This window comes from Melozone crissalis, unplaced genomic scaffold, assembly GCF_028551555.1.
Source record: "Melozone crissalis strain CALT ecotype California unplaced genomic scaffold, PUWL_Pcris_2 ptg000004l_1, whole genome shotgun sequence".
NCBI classification, from domain to species: domain Eukaryota; kingdom Metazoa; phylum Chordata; class Aves; order Passeriformes; family Passerellidae; genus Melozone; species Melozone crissalis.
This window is the reverse complement of record NW_026535782.1, coordinates 13,463,581-13,480,402: the sequence shown is the minus strand read 5'-3', so window position 1 is coordinate 13,480,402 and position 16,822 is coordinate 13,463,581. Positions and strand designations below refer to the sequence as shown.

General features: G+C 34.4%; 1 protein-coding gene across 2 annotated transcripts in view; it reads right to left on the bottom strand.

Annotated features, from left to right (window-relative positions):
- Positions 1-16,822, bottom strand: part of POT1 (protection of telomeres 1) — a 59,543-nt gene that overhangs the window by 27,222 nt on the left and 15,499 nt on the right. For both annotated transcript variants that reach the window (XM_054275169.1, XM_054275177.1), the window contains 3 exons: positions 16,541-16,588; positions 15,283-15,397; positions 8,215-8,345 (listed from right to left, as the gene is read on the bottom strand). In XM_054275169.1, the coding sequence (XP_054131144.1) occupies positions 8,215-8,345; positions 15,283-15,397; positions 16,541-16,588 (294 nt within the window). The remainder of the gene's footprint in view (positions 1-8,214; positions 8,346-15,282; positions 15,398-16,540; positions 16,589-16,822) is intronic.

Genomic DNA, 16,822 nt, shown 5'->3' with positions numbered 1-16,822 from the left:
TCATTCCTTGAATTATGAATACAGCTATCACAACTATCCAATGTCTATTGCCCTGCTCAGGGAGGTCTCCTGAATCCTGCTGATTTTGCTGTGCATCTGCTGCCATATGAAACACAGTATTTAAAGTCTGAAGGATTCCTTCAAGGGCCTAGTCTAGTCTTACTGCTCCCTGCAATTATAGATTTATCTATATCAAAGCACTGCATGACTCATTATCCAGAAATCTGAAACAGTGTGTTGTGCTCCATCCTCTTCTAATTAATGTGGGGTCACCAAGTAAGCAGTAACATGCACAAACATGGCATTTGTGAGACAGTCTAGTATGGGATTCCCAGTGCTCAACTTCCAAATGGTCGAAAATCCCACTGATTTGCAAGTGCAGAACATGCAGTGTGTCAGAAGTTCTAAACAGCAAAACACTGCCAATGATTTAGGCCTATATTTTATAAACATGGTGAAATTTAGAAAGCAAACAAATCAGGCATTCATTGACCTTGGAAATTCATATGCAAAGCAGTTCAATTTGGTGACAGGAACTCCTTTAATCCCTGCTACTCTGACATAATGCATAAATGCATTAAGGGTCATCTCTAAGATAAACCTTGATTTACTTAGGCATTCTTCAAACCTGAACAATGGAACACATCAATTCAGGACGAAGTTTTTTTTCAGTGAAACACTGAAAAGCTTTGATCTTTTAACCTCACATTTAAATATTGAAAATACAAGAAAAGCCAAAGGACAAATAAGGAAAATACATGGTTTCATAACCAATTTCCCCCATTATCTACAATCTGGAAAAACATCTTCCCCTGTAAGATGTAATATAAACACACAGATTTACTTTAGTTGCTATCACTGGCATTATATTCCATAGCTTCTCTAAACAGGTAACATCTAGAGGGGATGAAAACTCTCATCACTTTTATCTATTCATCCTGTATCAAAATATACTTCAAGACTATTTTTCATATCTTGTCTGACATGTCAAATGTTTCTTGAAGTGTTTTAATTTCTAATTTATCTATTCATTTATGTTGTCATTAGTTCTTTAAAATCATCATAAAAATATCTTGATTTTTTTTCTTAGTAAAAAATTCTGACCTAGTCCTCTGTGAAGGCTCTAAGCTTTTCACAAAACCAGAAGGAAAGTACTTTGTCTCCCTGGGCTTCCACCATCACTTATTTTCCTCTTTTCCCAAATCCTTTATGTCATGCTTTGAGCATTCAGGAAGCTGACATGCTGTACTTCTGACACCTCTCAGTATCCTCATTTAGTGAATTTGAAATCAGCCTTAATGTTGGAAGAGGCAATTATAAAATAATAACTAAAAAAGGAAATAAAATATGTAAGAAGGTAAATCTCAACTATCATGATGAGAAAATTACCAATGATCTTTAGCAAAACCAGATGTCCTCAGGCACAGGCAGGTGGAGAAGCCACTGGCTCCTCTCAAATGTAAACAGAATTCAACAATATTATTTAGCGAACAGAAGAAACAGGAGAAGAAAACATGGAATGGGTTACAGAACAAAGTATTTCGCAGATGGAAAATTACTTGTGTTGGACCCACAAAAAAGATGATGGCCAACAGAAATTCTCTGGGCTTGTCCTTTAAAAAAAAAATTGCTAAAGTCAAGAGGGATCACTGGAGTGCAAAATGAACAAAATCTATGGAAAGATGTTGTTTCTCTATGGCACTCATGCAGATCTCAGATCAAGTTAAGCACTGATAAAGTAAACATGTTGTATTTTCCAAATGATTTTGAATTTGAATTAAATTTATAAAAGAGCCAATCTGGGACTTTTGCATATGACAATGATTTCCCCTTAGTAGATTTTGTGTCATTTCTAGAGGATGTGGACCTATTTAAAAAAAAAAAATGGTGGGGGAAGGTGAAGCAGGGAGTTAACAGGGAAACAAGGCAGACTGCTATCTCTTTAAAAACTCCCTGAGAATTTTAAATAATTTCAATAAATAATGGTTGCTAAATAAAAATATCCTCTGGGACAAAAAATGGAGCAGATAAAATGCATTTAGCTTGTTCTAAGCAAGTAAATTCCAATACATATTGCAGTAATCTTTGGCATAGTTTCTGTAAACTAAAGAACAATAGGTGACATTTCACCTTAATAAACTACATGGACAATAAACTCTAGTGATTTCTATGGGGTACAGCCCTATACTGAATATGGTTATTCAAAAGAAGCTAATCTTGAAATATTTATAAATAGATTTACAGCAAAGTAAAATACATCCTTTTTTTTTTTTTTTTCTGAAGATGGTGTTATTCATTTCACTAAATGGAAAAGTGTGATAGTAAGTAGTGTATAAAGCTGGAATAATAGCATCTCCACGGTAGCTTTCCATCAAAACTGATTGTTAAATTATAGAAGCAAAGGACTATTATGAAACCACTGCAGGCACAGATCATCTTAGAATATCAAAAAATGCCTAGGGAAACAACATATACCAAACTAATGTATGTTTTTATACTAAGAAAGAAGATCTCATTTTTTTATGATTGTCACTGATGATATTTGTATGAAGGAAAGTATCCTGTCAGAAAAAAACCCACCAGAATGCATCTGGTATAGTTCATTATATTTTGTAAATGTTTTCTCATCTTAAGTAAATAGTCTAAACAAATTTGGATAATACAGGGTGCTGATTACATTTTCTTATATTTTAATAATGTAATTCTGGTTTACTTGTACCGCCAGCTGTATGAACGGAGAGATACTAATGAAACAGAGAAGTCATTTGAAGTATAAATGAAACCATTTTGAATATGTTCAAGTATCACAAGAAGAAAACTGAACTATACAAACTATGTGGAGGCACCTCCTAAAAAAAAACTAACAAAGATAGTCACATGGAAGTAAAATGATTTTTTTTTGAAGACATGATAAAAACATTTAGACATTAGGACCATAAGTGATAACTTATTCTCCAGCATTCCTGAATTGCTGCCTGCAAAATAAGATTGTTTGAAACATCTGTAGCAAAAGAAACATAAATTAAAGAAGAAAATGAGCAATACACTGTACTTTTTTTACCAATTCAATTCACCTGAATATGTAAGTATTTTGTGGAAAAATCTGTATGCAAGAAGTTTATATACTTAAGCCAGTTTAAATAATTTCTGGTTTAGTAATTTAAAAAGCCAGCAGGCACTGTGATACTGCTTTAGAAATTCTAATAGAGTAAAAAATTACTATTTTGGAATATTTTCTACATATTAAAAACCTGATCGGTAACTTGACCAAAAATACTGATATGAAAATCATATTTGCAAATTGCTAAGACTTGAAATTACAGAGACACTCTATCACTGCCTACAGTCATTATTTCCTGACATTATTTACTATATGATAAACACTTGTTTTTAATTTAAATTCCATTCAAAGTTGAGTTGTATGCCTTACGGAATTTTTGAAGGGGAACCACAAGCAATATTAATACTGACATTTCTGGGAAAAAAAAAAAAGAGTTGCTTTTTTCTGTATTAAAAAAAAATCTCCTAACTGCTTACTAAAAAAAAATTAATTCCTTCCACTCTTCAGAAAAACAATTTGAAAACTGGGTTGCAGTGCAACAGAAAACAAGCTCTTCAACGTCTTTTTTAGTAGAAAGTCTCAAACCTAATTTTGACCAAGTTTATATATTTGGACCACATTTTCTCAGAAGACACTAAGAGTCCGGAAGGTATATTCTGCCAAAGTTTAATGTTCATGCAGCATACTAGACATCCAAGATTCAGACTCTCCCCCTCACCCTCATCAACCTGACAGCTATGGCTAGAGCTGCCCAGGAATAAGAAGTAAGTAGATATTTCTGCTGTGTCTTTCTCCCAGTACTTTCCATATTGCATCAAGCAGAAAGAAGGAAAGAAATCATCTTTCATTGGACAAACTGGATTAAACTAAAGGAGAGAGCATAAAGAGACAAGGAAACTGCTAGCTAAGTACAAAAGTAAGATTGCTCCTGGAAATAACAGTAGATTGTTTAAAGACCAAAGTAAGCAACACAGTGGAACGAATGCTATTTTAAATATTACTAGATTTAGGAGAGTGATGCACAAGAAGAGAGACAGAACAGAACTAGTAAGGATAACACAAAAGGGAGTGTGATACTTCTCTGTTGTTATGAAGCCATGCTCCCTATATTTGACATTCAGATTCCCCCTCTGTGGATAAACACCTTAGAAATTCACTAGCAAAACCTACATCTTACACTGGTCAATCTAGTGATCCATGAAAGGAATAACTGTTGATATTGTGGCTATTAAATCCTTTTGCTCAGAGACGATGTGTTTACATTGTAAATCTAAAGAGTCTGAATCAGATGATGCAATCAGTAGCATCCAAGGAATCTGATTTTCCTGGTGTTTTTCTCTATTTTTTTTATTCTAGAGATCTAGGATGCTGCATTGGGCATGGTGGTATCTGGTCAAAGGTTGGATTTGATGATAGTGACTGTAACTTCCAATCTTAATGATTCTCTGATTCTGTGATCTGACCACAAAATGAAAACAAGAGGATTATAACCCATGGTTATCCCAAGGTTAGTAGATGACAGTTACTGATGTCTGTGCAAACTCAGTTCAGCTCATGATGCATTTATGTTATGATACCATGTTCCACAATCCCCAGGACTTTATTTTTCTAAAGAATATTTCTGACATGGTGCATGCCTTGAGAAGTGCAGTGTTGATGCAATAATGCTGTCTAAGAAAAAGGGTGACCACTTTACAATTTCTACTTCATTTGTTACAGCAACTGGCCCCTATGTACAGAAGAAGTTAAGGTTAACGACAGTAAGAAAAGAGAACAGCATCAGGATTACTATGACAAAAGGCTAGAGAATTAAGGCTTTGTAACTGCGACAGAGTTTGCATCATGCCAAGGAAGCCATACAAGTGAAGTTTATAATCAGATATCAGTGTCTTGGTCTTCAATGTCCAAGTGCTGCACATGAATCACACAGCTCTGCAATGCAATGCATTGCTCTGCAGTGCTGTGCACTCAGGAAAAAGACCCACCAGAACACATCCTGGACATCCAGACTGCATTAAACAACTAGAGTACACTGAACAAGATGAACATCAAAATAAGAATGTGCTTCACTTTTTCCAATCCTCAAACATTAAAATGGAAATCAAATACCAATTCTCTTCACTGGAAGTGAGGAAATAAGTTACTGTTTGTGAATCACTCAGAGGTAATAAAGAATACCAGAGAAAAGCCAATGAGGAAATTTACCATTCTATCACCATGACAGGGTTTGAGGCATTTTAAGAAAGGCAGAATACCAGCCAAAACTCCTAAGTCAAGGGAGTACAAAATATTGCAGGCTCAGCCATTACCAGCAGATTGCTCCTTTCCACTGTTTAACAGTGTACAATGAGGCATTATTTCTAAGATATTAAGAGCATTCACAGTGAACAATAAAAAAGAAGGTCCAAGAAAAGTCCACCTAAGAAAACTCTTTGTTTGCCACGAAGATAGTAGAAGAAGACTAGACAAATTAATCACAGGCCTGGCTTTTACATTGGGAGATGAGGGGCTCACCTTCCACAATCTCTGCAGAGCACTGATTGTGGCTGAAAGCCCAGGTACAGTAAAGTAAATCACTAAATTCTGTAATTCATGAGAAATCATCATAAGATGATGTGCATAAAGATGCACTTCAAGAAATATTAATAGAAATGTAATAAAACTAGGTAATTTTCCAGTTATATTACTAAGACACAATTTTCCTTCTCTGCAACAAATATTAAGCAAATTAAATTACTCTCTATCCAAAGTAATTCCAAAAAAATCTTCTTCATTAAATTCTTATTAGCTCTGACCATCGGATCTTCCCAACACCTCTGTTACTATGAGGAGGATTTATCCACTAGAAGCCAAAAGTGCAAGTGGGAGCAGTGATTTCTAAAATGCGTTTGCTATCAATGCCAACTTCCTAGAAGTCCCTTGAAAGCATATCTGGGGCAGACAGAACACGAGGACACACTGTAAAGGCTGTGTATATCTATCTCTCCTCACTGGTAAGCACAGCTTTGACAGACTGTGGCCTCTGCCACCCTGGCTTGCTTTCCATTCAGCAAGCTAAGAAAAGGTGACTAAAGCTTGAAGACAAAAGCAGGAAAGAGTGAAAGAGGAATTGCACAAAGTGTAATTAGAAGTCATACCTATTATGCTGCTTGTGGCTGAAAGAGAAAGAAGTCTTCCCAGTTCATTCCCAGAAGCTGGCACCAGGCTTTTGTGTCAGACTTCTACCTGCTCAGATCGGATATGAAAACCTCTGAGGTATCTGTTACTTAGTCTGGGGTACTCAGAATATTACCATCCAGAAAAAAGACATCTTAGTCACTCTAGATCATTTTCACTTAGGAAGTAATTAAACAAGCTCTCATGCATCTGAAGAGACATAGATTGTGAGCAGCTGGAGGTCTCGTTAGGACTGGAAACCACTTAGAACAGTTCAACTGTGATGAAAAAAAGGGATATATGAGAAGCAAATTGATAGACCCTCTCTTTAAATACTAGAACATCATCTTGGAGAATGATAAAGTACCAACTGACAAGGATTCTAGAAATCTAGATCTCCTCAAAAAAGTGATGCCAAATCAGAACAGTGAGGTCCCTTACCTGTGCTATATCAGTAGGTTTCCTTAGTAAGTTTGTGATAATAATAAATAGTAGAAATTAGACAATACTATGTTTGCATAAAAGAGGGTGCACACATAAACTTCCTGACAGTGGTCTTGTTTATTTTCTTAATGTGTACTCAGAAATCCAATACTGACCTATCCCAACCATACAACTTTTCACTTTTCAATTCTATTATTTTGACCAGTTCCTTTCTGCTTTCTCCTTCTTCACATATATAAAATAATATGTACTCCGTTTTCAGAAGAATAAACAATTTATCTCCACTGAATTTCTGAAATTAATGTATCTGTACAACATCTACCCTGATGGATTCAGAGAAAATATTAAAATTTAGCGTAAGACTTTCCCATCTGAAGTCAAATTCATGAATTTCCAAGACTGATAACACACCTCAAGTACTGATCAGCACACAAGCTTCAAAATGTAAATACAATTTAATTCCACTCTTATTACATATATAGATGACCTCAGAGAAACCTTATACTAACCCAGAATAGGTTAGCTAATTTCTGTTTCTGAATGTTAACAAGTCCTTTCTTAACAATCTCAGTAGTATGAAACTCAAATACGGGATAAATCTTACCACTTTTTACATTTATTGTCATGGGGTTTTCTTCTTTGTTCTCATGCTACAGGAGATATCAAAATGTACATGCTTAGTACTACAGATATTTATCCCTTTTATCATCCTTTTGTAAAATTCTAAATTTCTTACATCTCTTAAATTTCCTAGGACACTCTCGAGAGTGTTCAGATATGCAAACTGGGGGTTTTTGTTGTTGTTTTATTCTTGGTGTTTTGTTTGGTTTTTTTTCCGGTCTCTTTCATTACATTCAATTTCTCCGATAATTATTTCATGTAAAAAATAAATATGTATGGTTATGTTGCAAACTAATGGTAAAATCACATCTTTGGTCCTATTATACACCTCTTTAACCATGGTCCAGCATTACAAGATTTCTATTCATTCCCTGTAAGGTGGTTCCTCTTCCCTATACAGTTGCAGCAGGCATAAGAAAAACATCCAAGAAGCAGTATTAAAGCTATAAACAGTTTCCTGCATGCCCTTTGATACAGATAAATAGGGAGTAATGCAGGATAACACTGGAGCAGCAGCAGGAGCACACTGCACACTAACAAGCCCAGACAGATTCCCTCTACTGGAGTCATTCTCCAGCTGACCTAAACTGCTCCAGATGACCTAATGAAACAGAAGACCTAAAGAAACTCCTCAATCCCATCATTTTGAAGAGGAATAAATTGTGCTGATTTATGTCAGTTCAATTCTATTCATATAGAAGTACCACATGATATTTTGTCAAGTAGTTTAATAAATATTGTTGTTGTTGTTGAAAAATGTAACAGTTTATTTTCAGTTTTGGTCCATATCATAACCATAGCTGTTTTAACAACCAGCTGCTTTATCCAATGTCTCCAAGAGTTAATTTCTGTACATATAGAACTAAATTATTCCTACGGTCCTCTCAGTGCAGAAAAGCAAGCATATAAACCCCCCACATCCTAGTACATACCTTTATTCTATGAAATCGAACAATATCTCCAACTTTGTAAATTTTTGGTAGAAAATCTAGGTTTCCACTAAAAAGACTGCACGTTAACTTCACATTTGATTGGTCCACAAGTGTTACAATTGAGCAATAATCTGTAAAATATAAAAGCGTCTGGATGAGTAACAGGCATTATGGAATTATTAATACACAGATACTAAATTTGGGAGGAATTGGCCCTATGGCCAATTGTTTTTTGTTATGATTTGTGTAACTTTTTTATTTTAATTTTTTTACAGTACCATAATAACTGAAATGTGACCCATCTTTTTGAGAATTAGCCCAAATAACTGAAAATGAAATGTGTGATTAAGCACAGCTCTGTGTGCAAGAACACACAAACCTTTTTCTTCTGTCTACAACAGGCATGCTATTCTTTCACATTTCAATTACTTCTACAAAATGAGGCACATATCTACAATTTAATAAAATCATTTTCTAAGATTTATTTTGCACAGCTTTCTGAAAAGGTAATAAGTTCTACAAGTTCTACAAGCAAATTAAAGCATAAATTACATATCCTCGATTTCAACAAAATATGCAAGATAGATATATATACCACAAGAATAGAGTCACACAGTGGTAGCCAGAAAGTAGAGTAAAAATATGAAATATGCCTTTCTGAAGTTAAACTTCATAGAATTTCACTTCTAATAATGATCTAAAAAGTAAAATCAAAACAAGATACAAAGACAACAATGCAGATCAGTCACGAACAGAGCAGTATCTGTGGATGACATAAATGAATCCTGTATTTTCCATTTCAGCTTACAGAACACGTGTGCTCTGATACCTTATAAACAGAGTAAAAGCACACTTGCTCTTTTGCAACATGGCAGCTGGTAACCTACCTGAGCAACCAAGTAGCAGTAGGAAGAAAGGCCCTACTCTCCTGAACCTCCTACTGTCCCTCCAAGAGACACCTGTAACTACAGTCAGAGGAACAGAGACTAGGAAAGAGGAAGAAGGGGTGTCTGGAGTGAAGCTGAACCTGGGAAAGGTGGAGGAACAGTGTCCCCCCTAAGTGTTCAAATATTTCTTTGTCTCAATATCTGAATGAGTTATTAGATGTTTATGTTAACTGGCAATGAATTCAATTCCCCAAATCAAATCTGTTTTGCCCTGACAGACACTTGCTCATCTCTTAAAAAGAAAAACCAAAACAGAAGAGAAAAAAAAATCTTAATTATCAAAAACCCCAACTTCCCTTAGCTGGAATTCTATGAGGTGATGATAATGACACTACACCAGTATATACAGCTGGGAACTGAACAAATGTGTTGTAGGTCTAAAAGTCAATGAAGTCCCCATCATGCACATTATAAAGATGCAGACACATGAACTGTTGCTAGACAGTTCTGAAAGAGAATGTTATCAGGCTAGTAAAACTGACAGATTTGCCTTGTATAAAAAAGCTACAGGAAGGGAGTCATAAAAAGATGATTGTTATATGCAAACTCTCTGAATAGATTCCCTAAACATGAGGGCAGGTATGTAAGATTGGATTAAAATACATGCTTCAAAAGAAATATTCTTCTGTTTCCAGCACATATACCCTTAAATTTTGCTATGATTTAAACTTAAAAGTTGAAATTCCTTAATGATTTAAAGGAATGAAGTGATGAAAGAAATCCAATGAAGGCTTACCAAGAAATAAAACTTTTCCTACAGATACAAAAACCTTCTGTATTTCTATAAAACTAGTATTCTTCTTCCTTCCCAAGTTTTTATACAGATTCAATAATGACAAATCATTTTGCATTCAGAAATTGCTGAGATCACTCTTTTCCACTCCCACCAAAGGCACAAGGTCCATATACAGTCATGCCACATACAGTCTATTTTAACATTTTATGCTAGGAATGTCAAGAATAAACTCCAGTCACTGGCTGACAAAAACTGCAAGTATTTACTACTGTAATCCAAAGACTGATGTATTTCTTTGGGTATGAATTCTAGAGGTTAACTTAAAAGATCTGTTGCAAATATGAGCAAAATGAGCAATTAAGAAGAAAAGCCCATATGGTTCATAGATTTACAATCCTTTGGGGATGCAGAATAACATGCTACAGTGCACTGATATAACCCAACATCACAATCAAGGGGAAGTAGCAAAAACATTCCACATTAAAATTGTGGTTACTCTTTGATGCTGTGATTATGCAACCTAGTCAGCTTCATACATGTGCAGCTGCCTGTTTAATGGCAGAAGCTAAACACACTACCTCAATTTTCTGTGTAATTAGCATAATCGTATAAGACAGATAATCATCCTAGTCAAAGCAGTGTAAAATAGTACACTTGCTTTACATAGCCAGGGAACACTTTCTACATAACAGAGGTTCAGTCTTCCATGAAGTCTTCTGTGACTTCAGTCTTCTATGCCTTACTATCACCTCAAAACATCCCTTCTACAAACCTAAGTACAATAGAGGTCTCTGAGAACAAAGTATAAATACTCATTTTTTAAATGAAATCCTCATTCAGCAAAGTCCTTTATGAAGGTTAAAAATAAAAAGCCACTTGTCTTTTCTAGTTGAAATGTGGAAATTGTTTCCTGTTTTCCACAGTAGCATTACAGATCATTGAATGAATTCACTTTTCTGAAAAAATAGTGAGTCAAACTCTACACAAAATTGCTGAATTTATGTAATGTCTTAGAGTTAAACAAAACAATATAATGTCATTGCTCACACTTGTGATTTTTCTCAATATACTACCCAAAAAAGCAAAATTCCTTCATTACCAAGCTAATAAATAAATAAATAATGGAAGTGTACATATTGGAGTCAATTTTCCCTTACTAGAGAAATTAACTCAATTGATTAAAAAAATCCACTGATTTTCTTTAAAAGAGAATTTTTACCACTGGTAGATTTTACTTGCAATAACCTGTCTTAAAAATATGACACAAGGGATGCACAGTTCAGCAAATTTATATGCTACAGAAGAAAGCTTTCTACTTTCATAATAGATTGTCTCAGTAAAAGCACTCAATTTCAGTGCTACACAGACCTTCAAACTGCACCTACCTTTTTAAAAATATATTTAATTATTATGAAGAGGTATTCTCATTTAGGCTTAACATCATGTGAGGAACCACCTGCCATGGACAGCTACCTATGCTGGTAACCCCCCCCCAGAATTGATGTTACAAAAACAAGGAGACATAACTCATGTTTAATTTAAATGAAAGTACAGAGTGATGGTCTGCATCTTACACACTTTTTATACTCTTTCAGCTAAGTCTTTATTGTTCTTTAAAAATACAGTTGCTACAACTTGTTAACAAGTTCTTTATTTCATCTCATAAAAAATTCCACAACTATTTGGTAATCAGGAGAAGGTTGCACTGTCTGCATGGAGAATTCTGACTGTCAAGCTATCTAGGTCCTTTAAATAGTTTGAAATACGAATCTCTTGTAGCTCTGTAAAAGTTACTGAAAATCTAAAGTTGCCTCCACTATGATAGTCTAGGTTCCTTCTTCAGGTTACAACTTTTCCTTCATAATGCCACAGCATTTCCACTCTTTTTACAGAAATCTCTGTTATGCTAACTATTAGCAACAGAAAGCCAGCAAATCTCCACAGTGTGTTCAGATAGATAAAAAGTGTTCAGATAGATAAAAAAAACCACAAAAACCCCACACCCCACAGCTTCACGTACAAACTCATTTCTCAGTCATCCTAAGAAAACCAAAATTGCTAAAAAAGCTTTCCAGATTAGTAGTTATTGATACTGTAGAACCAACACGTTGCTTAGTATTTACTGACTAAAAGTTTATTGTAGTTCTACTGAGGACTTCAGCAGTTCCTGACAAATTTGCTTGTATAAATTGTTAAGGTGGAAAGCATCGATCTAATTACACATCCCCCTCTGGGCAATCACATATTTATTCTTCAATAACATTTAGTGGAAAACCCACTACACTGTACCAATAACTTCTCCCTTCCTAGAGATAAAAAAGGTTTTGGGCAATGTTGTTAGCAGTCAGGGACTCTAATTAAAGATTGCCTTCTGTTTCTTGTATTTCAATACACACAAAAAAGACAGATTATTGTAGCAAATTATTCTCTCTTCAAAACTAAATGAAACATTTAATACTGTTTTCAAGAATTACTGAGGCCATTCAATACACAAGTGTCTGTACTAACACCCAACAGCTGACCCAGCTAACTTACCATTTATATTTCAACAAGACAGGAAAAAATAATATACATGTGCACACAGCCCAATGTGTGTATATATATGCACATGAAAACATATGCTGCAGAAGCCTAAAACAAAATCTCTGAAGAATCAAACTGTTTTACTAGAGCTTGTTATTTCTAACATAATAGTGATACACTTTAGAGATACAATTTGGTAACTACCAGAAGCATCTGGCTAAACAGATGTTTCAATGCCATCATTTGAAATCTCTAGATCAAAGTAATTGTCTTTAGATTTCTATTAACTATTTATTATTATTATTAATTCCTTCAGATATTTTTTTAATCTTTTATTTATCTTCTATATTTTAAGATAATAAAGAGTGATTATTTTAAAAAGAAATGCATACAAACCACAGTGAACAGAAGGGAAAACAGTATTCTAATCCCTAGGGGTCTAGAAATGAAATTGCTGTCTTTACCTCTGCAAGAGTTTTTATTCTGTTCTGCAAAACTTATATAAATCCTCAACATTTTGATTCATAAAAGAACCCCAAAATGGAACACAATACTTTGAAGGAAAAACTACTGCAGATATAACTGAGTCTGCTTCCTCACAAAAGGACACCACAACATTCTGTGATGTGTTTGCTTCGCACTGTAAAGTTGGTTTTCTATTACTTGCTAAAAATTGACTATTGCAATTCAAGCCGACCAAATGGTATAATTGAAATTAGAGTTCATTTTTCAGCTACATAATTTTAAACAAACTCTTGGTTGTTTGATGAACTTGGCTCAAGATCAAAAAACAACTGAAAACAAAAATAAAACTCTGTGCTTCAAAAATTCTTTAATAATCTGATTTGATTCTTAATCTGCATTTTGGGCATGTAGAACTGTTGACCTGGAAGTGGTCAAGCTTCTTAGAAGTGTCTTTTCCAAAACTGTCATCCTTTATTAATTTTGATTCTAAGAAATATTTTGTAATAATAACATAGTTACAATCTAAATAAATGTCTAGGTAGGATAAAATGAGATTTTAACTGAACATGTGACATAAAAATACACTGCATGTATCTATGATAAAATGCTAGATGAAGGTTTCCCCAGAAAAACAGGACATTCATTCTATGACATTGTTAACTAGCAGCAAGGATTCTTCTTCATTCTTCCCTGCTTTATGGAAAATACTAACCAGTACCTACACAAAAAAAGAAGGGTTGGCGAAGCAGAAGGTGTCTGTCACTTTGTAATGTCCTAAAACTTTCATGGTCAAGCATATAATCTCTGTAATTGGACACTACAAAGATAGAGGTCTTTTTTTTTTTCTATTTACTTCTCTTTTCTTTTAAATCTCAAGGTTAAGTACTTGAGATATCCTTAAGATCAAGAGAGGGATAGAAGAGAACATCATCTTTGTTAAAAATTTAAAATATCTTAAACTACTGGGGAAGGAAAGTTTGAATATAGTTCTGAACACTTCCAGCAGATCTTCTATCAAACAAAATCCCATTTTTCTCTTATATGAAGCAAGACCCAAAGCACTTTCTTGGACAATTTTCAAAACTCATGAAGTTCTTATATACTGAAGTGTCAAACTATATGCCCTGAGCAAAAGCGTGCTTAGCTAAAACAACTTTCTGTGTAATAAATGATTTATGAACATACTGAAAACTCATTTAATTCATCAGTGTTTTAACACTCACTTAATGCAATAATGGCAATGAAAATGATGAACTTTAATTATAGATTACATAAATCAACAAGACTAAATTAGGTACCTGTCCAGTGGTACCCACCTTCAGTGAGAACACAGTGGGAAATCTCAGCCTTAGGCCTTCCTGTGTGTAAGAATGAGCAGCATCATATACCTCAGGGCATATCTATATAGTGACTAAAGACCCATGTGGATAAAGCAGTGGCCCCACTTTCCATGCTTCCAGGGGGCATCAGCTTGAAGCTACATGATTCTATTATTACAGTGTCAGAAAGAGAATGTATTGGTGCAGGATTGGCTCAGATCTAAAGCAACTACAGACTTTTCTGACAAGAGCCACTTCATGCTTCATGTTCTGACAATGCAGAACAATCATCGACAATTTTGTACCCTGTCAAGCAAACATCACTCTGGATTGTGCAAAAAATTAAAAACCAGCATTGAAATATTTGACTGAATAGTGAGCATTTTTCCTCAAAACCCCAGACTAATTAGAACTATATTAGAGATTTTCATTATAGAGTAGTAAGTGAATTTACAGCTATCTTCATAAATAAGAAATATCAGATTGTGTCCCTGTTCTCCAATGATACTGTTGGGTTTATTTTAATAATGTCAACTGAAAATATACAGGGAAGACATATCAGGAAGTTCTTTATGACATTTTGGAAAGGACTAGTTGCTAAACAAATAATCATTTTCCCTATTAAATTTCTAATAATGAAATGGAAGTGATTAACTTGACAAATAACTCAGCTGAAAAAAATCTCTCCTAGTGGCTTCAGAGACATGCTGCTTCATAAGTCAGTGCATTTAACTTCACATTTTTACATATCTGGAAAGAATGGCTGCCCTAATGATTTCCAGCAATCAGTGCTTGTCTAATTAAGATGTTCCAAGTCCTCAATTCCCTGAAGTCTGGTTAAAGTAGCTGGACAAATAATAAATCCCCTTTAAGAATTTTCTTCATTTGCTATCTCCACCAGTCTGCCTGAACTGGCTGATATCTCTTATCTATTTGTTTTTCTGTTTCCTTGGTATTAGCTGGTCAAAGCTATGGTCAAAGGATCATATGAATTTGTTTTTCTGGTTGATTTTGAACAAACATAGTAAGAACAGTTCTGGCTGGAGGACATTTCAAATCTCTTGAATATTGTACATACCAGTTCCTTTGCTAATATATGGAGGCTTGAAGAATTTCACAACTCCATACAAGTTCACTACAGTTCCATCTTTAAGATGATTCAGGGGAGTATACACATATTTTGGAGCAACAGACTGAAAAAGCATGATACAATAAGGGAAGAGAAGAAAAAATTAGTCAAATATTCACGCAGAATTCTGTCTTTTAACATCATTAATCCTCAGACATATTTATTTAATCTTAAAAAAAGAAATAAAGATTATCTATTTCTTTGTATCTTATTCACTTGAGACTCAGAAAGGACTTTTAATTTCTTTCTGTGATTGCACCTTTTTTACAATAAGCCAATCAGTTAATTGAAGTAAATTTCAACACATGAACCAGGTGAGTGAAAGTCATTCCAATAAAGAATAATGAAAGACAATTTTTTACTGCTTCATTTTTACATGTCCATCCAGAGGACTTTTTAAAGCACATTTATAAATAGCTTTGTATTTCTGCTTGGCAGTGTCACTGCACAGAATCCTTGTCTTGGGATGGTGGTGGGGGGCAGGGGTTACCTCTCACAGCCACTGTGCACATCTCCTGATTAAAATTCCACAGCTGCTGGATTAAATTAAGCGCTAATTTCTACAGTTTAAGGACTATTCTCCTCTCATCTTAAGGTTGCTGATTAGATTCTTTTAAAGAATAAGCGTTCTCTCAAACTGATTGAAAACTTAGGTTTTCAAGTACTATACTGAAAAAATGAAACTGTAAATAAAAATTGAAAACAAACTCTAGCACCACTGGTACTGAATCTTTAACATCATGATAAAGAACACTAAAATTTCATAAACCAGTTCCTCTGCTTTTAAAATACTATTTCTTGTAGAATTTTAAGTCAGACACATAAGGGCTCGTTCCAAACAGAAATTAAAACAAATGTTAAAACCAGTACTGGAAGTCTGATTTTAAATCAAAGGAAGTTTCATATTTCACTTTTACTTTTTACAACACAAGCATACAATCTTGTTTAGATCAACAGTTACCTTTCTAATTCAAATTTCCTAAACCAACATGAAATCCAGTTGGAGACTGAGATGGGAACTGTACTACAAGGATAGAAAATGTACTACTTCTTTCGTATTTTATTTTGTGTTCCAGGTATATTATTTGCAAAAGTAAAAGCTAAATGACTGCTGGGATAAGCATATGGAAATAAATTAAACTGGAACAAAATTATTAACATGCAGTTAATCTCACGTGATTTAAAAATATCCCAAATACAAACTCACCACAGATGCAGTTTCTGAAGCAGCAGTTGTTCCTGGTTTAGTGTAAATCTGTGGAGAAAAAATAACAAACTTTCTGATTAAAAATTGAAGGTACTGAAAATATAACAACATTTGATAACTTTAAAGCAAATACAACACTATATAGAAATACAAACCAGCCCTACAGACATTTTTGCCATATCTGAACCATATCTGAATGTAGTAAAATTTTAGCTACAGAAGAAAAGAAAGCAGTATTTACTGCACTCACACTCATACAAAAGGTATGTATGAGTGTGAGTG